The 12,168-nt window shown below is 37.8% G+C and overlaps 1 protein-coding gene across 1 annotated transcript; it reads right to left on the bottom strand.

Moving 5' to 3' along the window:
• Positions 1-10,369: 10,369 nt before the first annotated feature.
• LOC122043814 (ethylene-responsive transcription factor ERF034-like) lies at positions 10,370-11,452 on the bottom strand. The gene is made up of 2 exons (XM_042604390.1): positions 11,343-11,452; positions 10,370-11,264 (listed from the first exon to the last, which is right to left on the bottom strand). Exons 1-2 carry the CDS (start codon positions 11,450-11,452, stop codon positions 10,370-10,372), a joined length of 1,005 nt encoding a protein of 334 aa, XP_042460324.1.
• Positions 11,453-12,168: the final 716 nt, after the last annotated feature.

The following is a 12,168-nucleotide window of genomic DNA, read 5'->3' on the forward strand; positions in this document are numbered from 1 at the left end:
GAAAGAACTCCTCAAAGAATTCCTTTTCAAAGGCAGCCCATGTCATCTGATTCACTGGGTGTTTCGCTTTAACTTTCTCCCACCACATACGTGTGTCTCCTGTCAGACAGAAAGAGGCGCACTTCACTTTCTCATGCTCTGGCCAGTCCAGAAGCTCCATCGTACTCTCCAATGTTTTGAACCAGGCTTGGGCTTCCCATGGTTCACTGGTGCCTGAGAAGTTCTCTGGCTTGATCTTCTGCCACTGGATCAGATAGGCTTCTCTCTGTGTCCCTGTTGCTGGGGCCACTGGTGCTACAGGTTGGACTGGTGGAACCTCTATCACTACTGGAGTTGCCAAGTTAGGCTCTGGAGTGACAGTGGGAGTGTTCTGCTGATTAGCCCTTAAAGTGGCTATTTCCTGTTGTTGTTCAGCTAATTGCTGCTGTAACTGAGCCACTACTGCTGTAAGGTCTGGAGGAGGCACTGAACTGCCTGCCTCATGCTGGGGCTCAGTGGTTGGTGCCCTTCTAGCTGGGCGTCCTCGTGCCATTTCTAGAGACATAGAGGACATACATAACTAATACAATCATAATTACGTAATTACTGTTATCATGTTAAATACTATCATAAACAAACATGCTTTAGTTATCTCTAAACATGAAACAAGAAACATAAATAAAGTGAGAGATGTTCTTAAGCTGCGGGTTCAATGCTGATGTGTGTGTTGGAAGTATGGAACTCTCGCTCTAATACCACTCTGTAACGACCCGCCTTCTACTGGCTAAGCTGTAAGGCCGGATCGTCACATTATACTATTGCTAACTATTCTTAATGTGCGGAAAACTAATCTGATTTAAGAATTTTGCTAACTAATACAATTTTTTTCCTGTTAATTGCTATTCGATCTGGAATTCATGTTTAAACTACATCTTGAATACTGTTCCTATGCTAAGGGAGATAATCTAGGCTTCCCATATGATCAAGAGCTAAGATGAGGGGTTTCCAGCTGTTATCAGGCCTTCCAATCGATCGGTAGATCGATTTGAGTCGTTTGATTGATCCACTGATCGATTCAGCGTGCTACTATGCATGGACAAGATTCTGGATCGATTGGCTGATCGATCCATCCTGACTAATCGATCCCTTGATCGATTCAGCGCGCTACTGTGCGCGGGGTAATATTCTGGATCGATCGACTGATCGATCCAGACTTGTTGATCGATCCGGTGATCGATTCCAGGGCATTCTGTTTGCGATAGAACGCGTCCGGATCGATCGTCGGATCGATCCCGGAGCTTACTGTTCATGGTACAAGCTCCTCAATCAATCAACTGATCGACTGAAGACCCCCAATCGATCGGCTGATCGATCGGGGTTTTTGATTTCGTATCAGGAGTCTGATTTCAGCACTGTTTCGTGCCAAATTCACCCACATAAGTTCTAATATGGCTATAAACGTACCAATAACAATTAACTGACATTCTAAGCATGGCATAGTGCATAATTCACTAGTTCAGGGCATTTAAACATACTAAAGTGCGGAATGATAAAATGCTAGAAAGTTCTAATGCTTAAAACAAAACTCGCTAGATCCCTAAGATCTTTATTCCAAGTTCCTGCCCACACACATCTTTGTAGCATTGCCCTCCAGCCTCCGCTAGTCCATCTTTCCTTTACCTTTATCTGCAGTATAAGGAAAAGAAGTATCTGTAACCTTACGCTTAGTAAGAAACCATCTACCTCACAAAACTTGCAAACGATGCACTTTATGGTTTTAAAACATGCTATTTGAAAAATATGCTGAACCCTGCTAAACATGGATTCTAAAACATGGTATAATCTCATACGATACATGGCAATCATAGCTAAGCATAAAACTATCATGATGATTCATAAGACTAAACTGAAATGAAAACTGAACTACACTACTGCTAACTAATGCTAAGTTGCTCTATATTTTCATAAACTATTTTGTGAAGTTTTGAAAACTAATTATCATAAATAGATGAAAATACTTAATCATGCTGCTGATGGGCCCGGCAACTATACTTGTTGTGCGCACATTCCTAACTAGATCCGGGGTTGCAAATTTCGAATTTAGTAGAGTGTACTAGGTTATCTAAACCTAGGGACGACTATGGGAGCCCAACCCAATGGACATCTAGTTCAGTACAGTGCCACTGCTGAAAATAAAATACTAGTTATAGCTAAAATTTTTCTTATCTTGCTATTTCTTGGTTATCTGAACCTAGAGCTAGGTTGTCTGAACCTAGAGGCGACTGTGGGAGCCCACCCATTGGACCGTAGTCCCATATAAGCTGTAATAAACCGCATACACTAAATAAATGCCTCTATTGCATTTAGCTAAACTATTAAAGCGTCTAAGTTGCCCTTTTTCCTGCGCTGAACATATTCTCGAACACTTGGTGTGCGCTATTGCGCAACCTATGTGTCACAAATTCATATGCTACTAAACTAGAGCAAGAAATCACACGAGAACTACTTATACTGCAGGTGAGGGATTTCTTACCTCCTGCACTAGATTTCTTACGATTCTAGTCGCTAGTTTTCTGGTAGAGACGATTCCCTCGACGATCCTCTTGCGTCTACGTGCTCTTCTCGCGGAGAGGAACGCCCTCGTGTTGGAGTCATTGCCGGAAGGTGCCCTTACGTCTTTAGGAGTGAAATCCTAGGTCTCTCGGGGCCTTGGTGTGCCATGAGGTGAGGAAGAGGAGGGGGCGGCGTGAGGGTTTGAGGAAGAGTTGCCGAAACATGAAAAACTCCATCCCCACTTAAGTTTCCTATTTATATTAAGTAGTTAATTTTCCAACTTAAATATAAATATAATTGGTTCCCTCTTCTTTCAGCACGGCCCTGTTGGGTTCACTTGGTTACTAGAGTCCACCATAAGTCGTAGAGTTTGTTAGGTCTCGGGTTCAATTCCCGCTTAAGCTATTTTACGTTTCTATTTATTTTTGCTACTTCCTCTACTCTAAAAATTCTGCAAAAATATCCTAAAATTTCTGAAAAATACTAGGATATTTATAAAAGTCTTTTGAGAATTTTCGGGCGTTACACTAATTGTAGGTCCCTTAGCGGTCGGTTAGATGGGGTGAATAGCCTGCACAATAAAAAACCAAACCTTTCTCAAACTTTACAGACTTGATTAAACTAACAACTGCATAAAAGGATTAAAAAACCAATTAAAGAAAGATAAGGCACAATAAGAGTTACTTGGTTTGTAATCAGGAGATTGTTAATCCAAAGAAATTGAAAGTTCACTAAAATCTCCTCTGGGCGGAGAAGCCCCTTACAGCAATCAAATCTCACAACTACAAAGCTAAAATCAATTGGAATCAATTACAAGTGTTGTTCTGAATTACTGGGATCAGGGTTGTATTTATAGCCCTAGTCAGGGCACCTGGAAGGGTTTCAGGCACCTAAAGGGGGATAAACTTTTATCCTCATCTCAAAGGAATGTGCCACATCGCATTTGGATGAAGTTCCTAGTCCGGGCCTTCCGCTCTAGTTCTACTTACTTGGGTGATTTCGGCCATCCGAAATAGGACTCACATAAACCCATTTTTCGGCCTTCGAATAGTCTTCTGCTTTGACTTCTTATCCCTCGGAAATGTCACGCACCTCCTTCTCATTAGCCAGCGTACTCTTCTGCAGTGCCTCATCCCTCAGACACACCGAGTCCGTCGACTCTCTCCCGTGTCGTCCTTCTCACTAGCTGCATCTTTTGCTCAACTTCCTATGCTCCTAAGTTCCTGCACACTTAGACACGGAGGTTAAATACTAATAGGACCTAACTTGACTTAGTTGATCACATCAAAACTACCTTAGGGTACTAACAGTAAGTATCCCGGATTAGTTTTGATGTGAACAACTAGGTTAAGTTAGACTCTATGTATTTGATGTCTTGTGTCTAAATCTGCAGAGACTTTGGAGCACAAGAAGTTGAGTGGAAGATGCAGTGAACGAAAAGGATGACACAAAAAGTGAGTCGGCGGGCACAATACATCTAAGGGACGAGAAGTTGCAAAAGAGTGCACTAGCGAACGAGAAGGACACGCGCGCCACAAGAAGCCGGGAAGGAAGTCTACTCAAGGAGAAGGCCAAAGTTGGGTTCCCTTGAGCTCAACTTTGGATGACTAGAGAATCACCCAAGCGACTGAAGCAGCAGTCAGACAAGTCAACATAAAGTTGACTTGTCTAGGCACCCGGACCAACTTGGGCCAGCAAAGGTGTCCTTTTAGAGATGTTGCAGTGGGGATAGAATTTGGGTCCACATCAGTAAAATTCCAGGTGCCCGAACCTGTCCAAGCGCTCAGGCATGGATAAGAGACTTATCATGAAGTCGTTGCGAAGCAGATAAGGCACCATAGTGGAGGTGCTTGTCGAGGTGCCTGGAACCCGCCACATCATTAATAGTTAAATTTCAACCAGTGAGTTATAAATAGAATGTCCTCTTAATTCAATACAACACTGGTTTATAATCTCTATACTTTCAATTCTTTCATTCTTTGTAATTCTATATTGTTATCGTCTGTAAGAGGTTACTTCACCTTCATTGAAGGAGAATTTCTAGTGAGCTGATATTTGTCTTGGATTAACAACCTCCTCGATTGTAACTAAGTAAAAGTTCTGTGTCTCTTTTTTATTTTAACTTATGTTTAATTATTTTTTGTTCAACTTGTATTCATCTTTTCTAAGAAAGAAAGCAAAAGAAAGTGTTAATTTTATTGGCAGGGCTATTCAACCCCCCCCCCCTCCTCCTCCTCTAGTTGGCCTCATTGGGACCTACAATTGGTATCAAAGTGAGATTGCTTCAGAAGGACTAACTATCATCTAAAGCACAAATGGCTAAAGCGAGCATTCATCTATCAAAATTTGAGAGAGATTTCGTCAATTAGAAAAGAAAATTAGAGATATTTTTTAAACTGACTTTGATATTTTATTAGCTATCAAGTATGGTTTTGGAGCACCTAGCGATCAGAACGGCGACAAAAAAGAAGAAAGACATTAAACCAAGGAGTAAGTGGACTTCGTGGCCAACGACAAAGAAGAGTTTCATCTACTCAACGTTTTGCTGCCCCAAGAAGTCAACTAGAACAAAGCCTATGATTCTACCAAAAAACTCTGAGAAAAGTTTCTGGAGTTGCATGAAGAAATCTCAGAGGCCAAGCTAGCAAAACGGGATCTGCTCGAGAATCAACTGACAAATCTCCGGATGGAAAAAGGAGAAACAGTGGATCAGCTGCACGTGAAGATCAAGGCACTGATCACCAGACTTAACAACCTCGGAGTAGTAACAAATAGAGATTCAATAAGGTATGCTTTAAATGTGTTCCTGAGAACTCCCGACGGACCTCGATAGGAAACATCTACTACATTTTGAAGGACCTCGAGTTAAATAGTTTAGAAAATTTATTTTTTACCTTTGAATTAAATGAAACTAGATGTGAAGGCACAAGAAAGGGCAAGGAGCCAAACAACATCGTCGCCCTAAACACAAGAAAGGTCAGATTGGATTCTGACACATCTCTTGGCGAAGATAAAAAAACTTACATGATAAGAAAATTTTCAAACTTCTTTAAAACTAACAAATTCAACAAGTCTCAGGCTAAGAAGGTTCCACGAAATAAGAGAAGAGTACAATGTTACAACTATGATGAGGAAGGACACTAAAAAAGCTATCCAAAATTAAAAGACAAAGACAAAGGATCAAGCAAGTCAAAATAAAGGAATCTCAAAACAACCTGAGATGAGCCATCAGAAGAGTCCAAACTAGAGACATATGTCGAACTAGCATTATTGGCGAGTCACCAAATGAAGAGCATCAATGAAGGAGGAATAGAAGTAAGCAGCAAGGAAGAGAATCCAGCTTAAGATCAAATATGGTAAGTGAGGTATGTCTTCTACCTAGGGTTGCAAATGAGCCAAGCTCGAGCTTGGGTTGGCTCGAGCTCGAGAAAATTAAATAGGCTCGACTTGAGCTCGAGCGAGTTTCTAAATTTGAGCTCGAGCTCGGCTCGACCATTTAATCATGGGCTAGAGCTTGGCTTGAAAATAATGAATTTAAATATGGTAAGTGAGGTATGTCTTCTATCTAGGGTTGCAAATGAGCCGAGCTCGAGCTTAGGTCAAACTCGAGAAAATTAAATAGGCTCGGCTCAAGCTCGAGCGAGTTTCTAAATTTGAGCTCAAGCTCGGCTCGGCCATTTAATCATGGGCTTGAGCTCGGCTCGAAAATAATGAATTTAAATGCAAAAACAATTGTACACAAGCTGGGATTCGAACCTTCAGCCTCTAGCAACCTTATAAAACACTCTAGCGACAAACACCTCCTCAACTTATTACTTAATTTTAAAATAGTAATTATTTTAAATATTAAAATGTTGAATTAGTTGAGCTCGAACAGGCTTGATAAGACTTCAAGCCAGTATTAAATGGGCTCGAGATCGGCTCGAATATTAAACGAGCCGGCTTGAGCTCGGCTCGAGCTCGATCAACTCCGAGCTCGAGTCGAGCTTTGATCGAGCGGCTCGCGAGCGGCTTGACTCATTTACACCCCTACTTCTACCTCCTAATCAGCTATATTTAGTTAATAAGTTAATGTCTAAATCTTAATGTAAGCTTAAAACTAAGAATATTAAATTTTAAAAAAAAAAAGACAATATGAATTTGAAATTATTTTAGCTAAAGCATGTCTATTAGAAGAACTTGATAAAATCAAAAATGAGAATAGAAAATTAAAAGAACAAATAGAATGTCTTAAAAATTATGCATATTCAAATCTTTCACAAAATTTAAATTTCAAATATTATAGTGGACTTAATTGGTATATCAGGAACTATAGGGGACAAACTGTAAAAGTAAAAAGAAAATATATTCCACAAAAAATTTTGATCAATCCAGTAGATAGGAATTTATTTTGAGTTCCTAAATTATGCTTAGTATAAATTAAATTAATTTTTATAGTTTAAATTTAATTTTCTTTATTAATGTTTTGTATTGAAATTTTTTTTAAAAAAAAATAAAGACATTATCTATTAACAAAAAATATTTTTAAAATTTACTTTTGTTATATTTATTTTTAAAAATTCTTCTTCCAAAAAATGAGTTTTGACAATTAAAATGTTTAAAAAATTGAGTTTTAAAAAATATAATTTTTCTGTGATCATGAGTTATATTTGTTAGAGTAAAAATTTTCAGAATTTTTTTTGACAATTATCTGATTTTTATGAAATTTTTATATAATTTAAAATTAAAAAATAAATCGAAGATTAATTTTGAAAAACCTGATTTTTGGAGAAATTACCTTTGCATTTTAGATTTTTAGAACTTGAAAACTATTTCCAATATCCTGATCTAACTACTTTGGTTGACTTAGAAAAAAAAATCTTTAGGATTTTTCAAAACATAAAAATAATTTTTAATTTATTTTTATCAAAATAGAGAATTAATTAATATAATTAATACCTTTTTAAAGTTAATTTTGATAAAATGGTATATTATTGAAAATTATATTCAAAAACCTCATAAAAAAGTTTCAATATTTTTCTATATGTTTTTTTTTATTTTTCCTTAATTTTTTTAATCAAAGAGGAGAAAATTAGGATTAAGTTTAGGAGGGTATTGACTTAATTTTTTTTTAGTTGTTATAGTTAATTGTAATACTATCAATTTTATTATTTGATTTAACCATAACTTAATTTGGGTTGATGTACATTGAAAGAGAACTTTTAGTGAGCTGATATTTAGCTTAGATTAACAACCCAAGTAAAAATTTTATGTCTCTTCTTTATTTTAACTTATGTTTAATTATTTCTTGTTCAATTAACTTGTGTTCGTCTTTGTTAATAAAGAAAGCAAAAGAAAATGTTAATCTTATTGATAGGGCTATTCATCCACCCACCTTCTAATCGGCATGCATCATCGGGACCTATACTTCTTACCCTTTTCCAAATATCGAACTCCTCCTGCTGCGTGAGAAAGATGAAATTGAGCTTGTCGATCTCCGACTTCAGCAGCTCGATCCAGTTGACCTCTACGCACCCTCAAGAACTTGCCCTTCATTTTGGGAGAGTCTCCTCTTACGGCTTCTTCAGCCTCTTTCAAGAACAGATGATTTATGAGGTGAGATGGAACTAGATAAGTCGGGGATGCTAGTGAGGCAACGTGCAAGATCCTACCAGAGATAGATTCGTTATCTTAGTGGTTCTTCAGTGTCGACCCCATAGATATGAAGAGAGGTACATGTAAATACACAGGTTTTAACGTGCAAAATCCTACAAGAGTCGTAACGTACCGATGCTACAATCTAAGGGCCTTAGATGCAGTGGCGTAGCCAGGATTTTAAATTAGGAGGGGCTTTTTTTAAAAATTTCAAACATTAGTACTAGTCGATTTTCATAATCTAAAATCTAATTTTGAATTTAAGGAGCCAAAAATGATCTTAAACTTAAAATTTTCGACCTTAGCTCTAAGGTCTAATTGAAACAACGATCCGTCAATCTCTAAAACTTATCTATATCTTAAAGTTGAAAAATCATTTATGATATCACTTTCTCATAAGATTTAGCATTCCTATAGCGGTGATGACATATGACACGACGGAGGCTGCAGTGTGCGTAGAGAGAAAAAAAATATAAGATAAAATTTCTCAAAATCACCATAATTCATTTTAAATCAATCGAACTCGCTTAAACTTTAAATTTGTTTCGGTCATAACTCAACCAAATCAATCCCAATTTAAACCAACATAATCATTATATGTGTGCCTATATGCTGGATTTAGTTCAAATCCGATCCAATTTTAATTTAGTGCTCTCACTTGTAGTCTACATTTAATTTATCCATTTATTATTATATATTTTATTTTTAAAATTTAATATTTAACATTCCAAGTCACGATATTTTTTTGTAAAAATGATACCAATTGATAGCTTAGGACAAGAGTTTTCTAAATATGTGACCAATTTCAATCTTCCGGTGACAAACGATGGTGAATCGATTGGTCAAAATAACAGCAAAGGCTTTTCAAATATATACTATTAATATATATTTTTTTTTTGAAACTTTCAGAGGGGGCGGTCGCACCCCCTCCTCGTAATGTAGCTACGTCCCTGCTTAGATGCAGCCAATAAACGAGAGACGCATGTCTCTACGGTTGGACCGACGGTTGTGTTGGGTGTGGAGATAAATTAGAAAATTTTGAAAAAAATAAATATGGTTTTTTTTTTTTTTTTTAAGAAGTAGAAACATATTTAATTTGATGTAATTGGATTGAGTTAGCATTGTATTTTCTTACTTTTAAAAATAGATAGAAAATAGGTGAAAATTATTTTCAAAAAGCTCAATAGATAACTTCTCAGTTCTCAAAATCTTGTGTATTTTAAAAAAATAATAATAATTCTGAAAATTATTTTAAATAGTTATTAAAATTGGAGAAAATTTTAAAAAAACCCTGACGGTAATTATTATGTTAAAAATCACAAAAAGACTAATGAAGGAAAATATATTATTTAAAATAAAATCACAAAAAGATTATAGGTGATCATATAATTTTTTTTTCATCTATAATTATAAATACTCTATTGCACCGTGAATCTAATGGAGAAAAATTATGGAATCATGAGGCTCATCTTTCATTTATTATTAAAAGAGTGCTCTATCTTATCATGTACATTTTACTTTCCAAAATTATTTTTATTTTTTTAATATTATAGCAACTGTTATACAATTTTCACAATTGTGATTTATATAATTGCTACAACTATATAATTATAATAATTATGAAACCATAACTTCTATAGTAAAATATCGACTATAATTTGTAGCTACAACCTACATATATTAATCAGTATTGACCAATTTTGACCATAAATAAAATGCTTATATTGTAATAATTATGTAATTACTACACTAAAATATTATTAGTGTTGATAAGAATTAAATTGTTATTATAATATAGTATTTATCAATATTAAACAAAATTAAAATATCCATATTAAAATAGTTATGCACTATAAATATAGTATGATTAATATTGATCAGAATTAAAATATTTATATTATAATAGTGATGTAATTATAGATATTATAATTGTGTAGCAAATCATAGTTATAATTGTACACTAATTATAAATGCGTAGCTATTACCATAACTCTAAAAGTAAGAGTTTTTTAAAAAAATAAAAAAAAAATAAAAAATAAGTTGATTCGGACGATTTCAATAAAAAGGATCGTCCATTTTTTCTTTCACTGCTGCTAATTAAGCTGGTTAATAATAATTACAAACTTAATTAAGACGAGCAGGAAAAAAATAAATGAATATAATGATAAAAAAGAAGTGAGCTTCTTGTCGTCTTCTTCCGCTTCTAGAAGCTCCAGAGAGTTGGGAATTCATCAAAGATCTCAATCCGATCCTCGTAGCAATCCGCCGCTGCCGGCGGCGGTGGCGGCGGCAACGGAAAAAGCTCATCGGAGAAGAAGTCCTCGCACGCGATAGGGTAAAAATCATCGCGCACTTCCATTGACTTCTCCGGCGCCGGCTTCTCCTGGTTATCCGGCGTCCCCTCCAGGTCCTCAGCCACTGCCGCCGCCGGCCGCTCACGGCATTGGTTCCCCGCCGCCACCGGAAAAAACTCATCGGAGAAGAAGTTCTCGTAGGCGAAAGGGTAAAAATCATTGCGTACTTCCATTGACTTCTCCGTCGCGGGCTTCTCCTGGTTATCCGGCGTCGCCTCCAGGTCCTCCGCCACTGCCGCCGCCGGCCGCTCACGGCATTGGTTCCCCGCCGCCACCGGATATAATTCGCACCAGAAGTCGTCGTGCGCAAAAGAGAATTCTTCGCCTACAAGCACCGGCGAAGCCGGCGAGGTCTCTTCCATCACCGGCGGGGGCTGATTACTGGCGTGCCGTGCCGCCGCGGCTTGGATTTGCTCGTGCGACGCGGCCGCCGTCGTGAATTCTGCCGGGAGCTGGTCGGGGAAGTTGAGGCGCGCGGCTGCGCCGCGGAGGCAGAACGCGGCCGCGTCGAAGGCCCGTGCGGCCTTCTCCGGCGCGTCGTAAGAACCGAGCCATATCCTCTCCCGGCTCCGCGGGAGGCGGATCTCCGACACCCACTTCCCCCACTGCCTCTTCCTCACCCCCAAGTACCGTACCTCGCCTGAGCCGCCACTCCTCTGTTCCTCCTCTCCCCTACTCCTTCTCCTCCTCTGTTTCTCCACAGCCGCCGCCGCCGCCTTGTCACTCTCGGGCTTCATTCGAGAGCTAAAAACGCAATCAAATGTTCTTAACTTCCACAGTCCCGCAGTTCAACTGTCAACTCTTCCACGAAGCAGAGCAGACACAGCGGTGCGCGCGGTATTTAAAGTGCCGCGCGACCGCGTCGAAGGTGACCTCAGCGCCGACGAAAGCGCTCGAGACACGACGTAAGCCGCGAATCGGGCGTGGACCATCTTACTATATTATTATCACGATAATCATAGGAGATATTTTTTTTTGATCCCCACCCCGCCCTTCTCCTGAATAACTAATGTACCCTCCGGAGTCTGATGTCATATATCAGAAATGTCCTTCATCCTAAATTTTCAGTTAAAATACGTCCTTTCATAATTATTAATTAATCATAAATTATAAAGTGAAAATACTTATAAACCCAAGGAGCAAAGCGAAATTTCTCCCCTTATCATAATTATTAATTTAATCCATCTTATTCAAACGTGGTGACAATTTTTCTACACGTGTTTATAGTTTCTGTTTGACAAAATAATAATCAAATCACAATTAGCCTACGCAAGAGTCTACCGTCGTCTGTTGACCACACAATCTAAACACTTGGGCTGATGGAGGACTAGTGAGCTGGGTTGATTACTGAACGGGGATGAAAATTTTAGGCCCCCACTCCCGCGTAGCGACTCGCTGACTTGTGTCCAAGTTGGACAACTCCCAGTAGAGAAGAGACGGCGGCCTTTGGTTTGCATGTTTTTATTGTTTGGTTGATAATTATTATTTATAGTAAAATAGAGAATATTTAAAAATTATTTTATATATATATATATATATATATATATATATATATATATATATATATATATATATATATATAAAAATGAAATGCTCCCGAAGAAAAGAGGAGTGACTGCCTTTAAGTTTCTAGAAGCATTTTAATTAA

The sequence above is a fragment of the Zingiber officinale genome, chromosome 2A (assembly GCF_018446385.1).
Source record: "Zingiber officinale cultivar Zhangliang chromosome 2A, Zo_v1.1, whole genome shotgun sequence".
Lineage (NCBI taxonomy): Eukaryota > Viridiplantae > Streptophyta > Magnoliopsida > Zingiberales > Zingiberaceae > Zingiber > Zingiber officinale.